Raw genomic sequence first — 6,000 nt, 5'->3', positions numbered from 1 at the left:
TACCAATATACAAATTATCTCAATACATATTCCTTTGTTATTATTACAGTACATCGAGTATGCTTTTTCTTGGATATGTCAACTATGGGAAAATAAAAAACAACACAAGAACATTGGACACTTCAGTGGTGCCTATTGAGGTCCTGGTAAGAGGGTTTTGGGTTTTTTCGTGCCTTGGTTCATTTACTGGTCTCTGGTCCCTGTGACCACAGTCCTATTCCTTTTTATTAAAGGATGGAAGGTAATAAATAAGCTGAAATCTGTATATCTGCAGCTTATCTGTTTTTTTCTTTTTCTATAATTTAGCTATCACATTGTTGATTAAACAAAAACCCTTTATATTGTCAGTAGCTGCGATTCTTCTTCCTTTAATACTCTGTTTTGAAAATCAACCCATAAATGTCAAATAAGGCAATACTCAATGACAAGCACCTAGAACATCCAGAAATGTAATATAGTAAACAATCATTTGAGAACACATCTCTTAAAATAATACTGATTTCTGCAATATACAGTATTTACACAACAGCTGCAAATTTGCTCATATAATATTTCTAATATAGATAAATAGGAATACAAGTCTACGAATTCTTTGCTCCATTTCAAAAATATTTTGTTAAGGTGTTAAACTGTTGGCACCTCCTTTTTATTTTTACTATAACTTTTTAAAAACAAACCAAAAAATCAGCCAATATGCACAATTGCTTTCAGTCCCTTTTCAGCTTTAGAGAGTGACCGATGTATTTAGCAACTTACTTTCCTTCTGTTAATACTCTTTGGTGCTTTCTTCCAATGAATTCTGGTAAATGAGTCAATGCAGAACAAAAAAAGGAGGAAAAAAACTGGAAAGTGAACCAGCACTTTCTGTTCTTCCCTTTACAGGTAAAATGAGTTGACAATCAATGGAGATTTTCACTTTTATCAAGCTGCACCATGGAGGAGAGGGAGCTTGGCCAGGCTTTCCTCCGATTTCTAGCCTTTCCGGTTCACCTTCTCATCTTTCTGAGGTGGATGAGCTTATTGGATGTCTCTTGTCAATCACCTTTTCATCTTTCTTTGAGGTTCTTGCCTGAGAAGAAGCACCTATTGAATCATGGACTGCAACGGAAGGGGCAGCAGCCATTGGTGAAGAGGAAGTGAGGGGGCCACTCCGGGTGGCGGGGGAGACCTGTCCCACAGTCACACCCCCTGCATGTGGAGCACGCCTCTGGGGTAAGTTAGCACCGTCAGGTTTACTGTTTGGCCTGAAAGCAGCATATGCATTTGGACCTCCCGCAGAAGACACCCTACTCAAAGATTTCTTCCTCTCAGCAGGAGTCTCTGAATAGTAAGGAACCAAAGATGTAGGCATCACTAGAGATCCAGCGAGGTCACCAGGGTTAAAGATAACGTCATCCTGAGTTTCAGCAGCTTCAGGAAGGAATGGTGGAGGCAGGGTACTACTGCGCTTACTACAGGACTCACAACATAACTTGTTGTAACCTGGAATGGAGCAGTATCGTGCCAGCACCTCCATTTGACAGAATATGGATTTATCTCCCAAACATGGCTCATCTGCAAAAATTAAAAAATAAAAATAAATGTATATAAATAAAATATAAGGAAGAAAGAAATTAAAATTGTTTATGACTATAAAAAGATTTAAGTAAAATCAGACATTGATGGAAGTTGTCCATATGAGCCTTTGCATTATAAATATCAGCGTTAGGATGAATTCAATGAAATAAGTAGTTCTTAATGTGCAAAGGACTTGAGTTGACCACATTTAATATCTCCATCAGGAGTCTTCAGATAGAAGGTATTTTTGTTCCTACTAGGAATGTTTATCTAATTGTCTAATGATAAAATAGGGTTAACCAATATTTTAAGCATCTAAAGAGGCATCTAGTTTATTTTATTTTATGGTACTTCTGTATTTCTAATAGAGTAGCCTCTATATTAAACTTAAAATAAAAAAATATACTAAAGATCCATTGGAACAGATTAAATCTTAAAAATCTATTGCTAAAGAAAAAGTCAAGATCACATCTTGATTAAATGTATTACTGGGTAAAATTATATTGCTAGATAAAGAACCTGCTATGTAACTTGCCAAAGAAATTAAATAATTCTTTTTCTAAAGTTTGAAAAAAAAATAAAAGAAGGGTCAGTTGGCAAGGCTTATGGGAGGGCTAAAAATACCACCCTTACTTATTAGGTATTAGAAATTATAATATTACCTATTAGAGTTACAAAACCATGTCCACGTTCCAAATTGGGGAAAGACTTACATTTGCCTGACATTTACAGATTTACTATATACTTTGACGTGCTTGAGTATTTTATATTAGCTAAGGTAATCTTCTAATTATGGTGTGAATGTCCGAGAATCACCTTAATGGGTTTCTCTTCAAATATCAGTTCATCATCACATCTAAATGACTTTTCTATGCCTGTATCTTAAGAGAAGGAAATTATTTTCTTCTTCCTATGGGTTTAAGGCTCTAGCCCTAGGATAATGGACCTTACCTGTCCCTGTACTCTCTTTTCCCTCCGACTCTTCACTTCCATCACCCTTGTTCTGGTTCTAAGTCTTTATAACCTTCTAAATTATGTGGCCCAGCTCAAAGTGCCCTATTCTCTTTGAGTTGAAAAAGATCCTATAAGGGGTTCCTGTCCCTAATGTGAGCAGCCTGGCACTGTAGGACCAGGTTCACAGCCTGGGTCTAATTATGGCTAGAAAATGCTTCTGTATGGGAAAAGTATTCTGGAAAAAAATAAAAGCAAAGGAATACATTTTTTAATGGTAATTTGTCTTGAGACATATGGGAAAGGCTTAATGGCAGCAATTAATAGTTACAATTAAAATGGGGCCTACAATTAAAAAGGGTTCATAGGACAGAATCATTAGAATTAAGAAAGATTTAAGCCTCCTTACTCCATGCCCAGATTATAAGAAGTTCAGGAAAAGTGTTTTACACAGGGTCTCAAAAGGCATTCGATTCTAATTGTAGCGTAAAAGGCTGATGGGAAATATTACTTACTTGATTGATACATGGAAGACATATGTGGCCTTTTAGAACTCTTATTAGAGTTCTGTTTCAGAGCAAGAGCGCCAGCTATAAAAGGATGTGGAATCACTAACATAGTTATGACCTTTCACCAGCACCTCTGTTTTATGAGAACGACTCGCTGCCTACTGCGCTAAGAGGGCACCTTGCACCTCTGTTTTATAATAAAAACATTTTCTTTTGGCTAAAAGAAGAGAATCAAACAAATTCTTGCTGATTATTAGGTATCTTTGCAGACATATATAGCTGTATCAGCTATTAAGATCAATAAAGCTTCCTCACAAAATATTTAGCTTCCTGGCATTAATGCCTTTGTTAAGAATAAACTATTAGGGCAACTAAACTTTAAAGCTTCAGAATACAGTTTGTTCTTTTGGATTTGACGTGTGTATTGAGCTTTCAAATACACTTTCCGTAGAAAAATGATTGAATATACAAGTTGTTTGTCTCCCTCTCGTGGTCATTTTTGTTCATCCCATTACACATTTCAAATGAAAATTGATAAGGCTTAAAGGACTTGCACCTTGAAATCTCCTAAAAAAATATTAAACATTTGATAAAATAGTGCTTTGCAAATTTTCTTGAAAAAAGAAAACACCATTTATCACATGTCAGTATTCAATAGAAGGCTTAATTATGATGTTATAGGCCAACGAAAAGCAAACTTCTTTAGTCTCGCATCTTACTAGTCTGTCAGAGCAGTGTCCACCATTGTCATTAGGCACAGATTTAGTAGAGCTGCACTTAAGAGGAAGCTTGTGGTGCGGGGAGGGTAAGGTGAGGACAGAGGGAGAGAATGTATGAGGCTGGGAAAAGAGTCAGGCACACATGGCAGAGAAAGGGTAGGGAGAGAAAGAGGAGAATGAGGAAGACACGGTGGACATAGGGAGGGGGAAGGAAGAAGAGGGGATTTGTAGGAGAAGAAGATGAAGAAGCAGAACAGGCAGAGAGGACAGATAGCTGTAAATAGAACCAGGACAGAAAAGGAGGAAGGAGACAGTGGGACAAACTGAAACCATCTAATATACATATTTAATTTTACAGTAGTAAATCAGTGTCTATTTTTAAATTAAGTCGACTCTACTCTTGTGCTGTAGCAAGAGAGTAGGTAGGCAAATATTTGCATGTGTGCAATGTGTCTATTGTGAAATCACACTGGGGGAGTGCATGTATATGGATGGACAGATATCGGAAGTGGCTTATTGCATAGCATTTATCATTTACATGTCTATATTGAGTAATTTTAGTAAACCATTTCAAAACCTCCTGCAATATTATGCTTTTACAATGATGGGAGGTCATAAAGAAAACCACAATGAGGAAAGTAGTCACCTTTCTGCAGACACGAGTTGACAGACGCTACGTGTACATGACACAGCTCTCACCCCTGTGCTGCTGCCTCAGAGGAACTGTGGGGAGGCTGCCATGGTAGGATACCTCAGGCGTGGCCTCCGACACCATTCTTAAAAATTGTATTAGGCTAAATTTTTAAGGCTGTTTTTCTTTGGTTACTTTTTGCTAAGCCAATAGAAGTTCCAGAGCTTGTCCTGGAAAGAAATTCTTTTTGATGCTTCAAAATCACTGTTGGAGCAATGGAACCAGTTAATGTCACACTTACCGTTACAGGGAGGCAGCTGACAAGCTCTGACGGACTCAGGCTTTTCCCCGTCACAGTGGTCTCCAGCCCTGCAGAGCACCTGCCTCACCTCTGTCCCTTCACCGCAGGTCACGGAGCACTACAGAGACAAAGGCTGCGATTATAGACATTTATTGCACCAAGACCGTCTGCCATCCTTCTCCCACACTCACACGCATACGCACACATGTGCATCCATATACACAGCTCTGGATTCTTTCTCATCGGAGGTGGTTTCAATCCTGGGGACAAATAATCCTAGGTTTATATACTCTGGCTCCATCATTTACCAGCCTAGGCATGTTGCTTTTTCTATGAAAGCTGGAATACTACTACTTGCCTGATAGGATTGTTGTAGAATCCAAGGAAGGCAAAGGAGATAAGGGATGTAAAAATTGTGCCTGGCATATAATAAGCATTTGCTATGAAAGAAGCCATTAGTTGTGTAATGTTAATATCTGCATGGTTCCTAAAAACATTAGTGATGCCTGTTTTTAGGGAACTGATTGTGGTATTGACCTTGTCATTTTCTCACCTCCCTTACAGATGGCAGGATTTACTGCCATGCTACCTTGGTTAATTCAACTTCCTTGGAACCACTATTACTCTATTCTCATAAAGTTTCTTCTTTAATGAAGGGGATAAGTGCTCTAAAACTACATTCAAATGTCTACGCTATTGTTCCAGATAGGAGCTACAGAGGAGGGGCCCTCATTCCAGGACTCTGAGAGGAAAGAAAGATGAATTATCAGGTGCCCTTTACTTGCCTGTCCTACCTTCTTGAGTCTGCTCTCCACTTCCTCCTCCTTATATGCTTTTTGATGTCCTTTCCTTCTCTAAACTCTTCTCCTATGATACCTCATTATGAGTCTTTACAAATAGCAAAGACATGGGGTTAATTCAGGCACCCCAACATTGAGTCAGCCGGCCACCAAACAAACACCATTTTCACAGGCACTGGCTGGGTACTGGGGAGGCAATGCACATGTTTCTCAAGAAGTGGGTGGATTGGTGGTAAGCATGGACTCAAGGACAGGATTTACAATACTCTGCCATGAAAAATACGCCTTTGAAATGCATAGGAAGAATTTTGGGAAAGGCAGCCCCAGAAGGTGGTATTTTGGGCTCTGAAGATGAGCCTCAGTAGATGAGAAGGAGATGGTTAGACAGGAGGAGGGTGAAGGGCCAATCTACCAAAAGGTAGGAGGCTTTAACAGCAAAGTCTTTTTGGAGCAGTAAGAATTTTACTCAAACTGGGTCAAAAAGCTAGAAGAAAAAATAAGAACAAGAGTCAGCGTAGGACTTCTTGTGGTA

The 6,000-nt window shown here is 38.7% G+C and overlaps 1 protein-coding gene across 1 annotated transcript in view; it reads right to left on the bottom strand.

Moving 5' to 3' along the window:
* Positions 1–716: 716 nt before the first annotated feature.
* The window catches only part of ADAMTS3 (ADAM metallopeptidase with thrombospondin type 1 motif 3), a 236,137-nt gene continuing 230,853 nt past the window's right edge, over positions 717–6,000 (bottom strand). Inside the window, exons 21-22 of the mRNA XM_090268112.1 lie at positions 4,669–4,786; positions 717–1,554 (exon numbers count right to left, since the gene is read on the bottom strand). Of these exons, the coding sequence (XP_090124238.1) occupies positions 995–1,554; positions 4,669–4,786 (678 nt within the window). The 3' untranslated portion in view covers positions 717–994. The remainder of the gene's footprint in view (positions 1,555–4,668; positions 4,787–6,000) is intronic.

This window comes from Furipterus horrens, unplaced genomic scaffold (genome assembly GCF_987537825.1).
Source record: "Furipterus horrens unplaced genomic scaffold, mFurHor1.1.pri manual_scaffold_2, whole genome shotgun sequence".
Taxonomy (NCBI): Eukaryota; Metazoa; Chordata; class Mammalia; order Chiroptera; family Furipteridae; genus Furipterus; species Furipterus horrens.
Note: the sequence above shows the minus strand (reverse complement) of the source record. Positions and strands in the feature narration are given on the sequence as shown.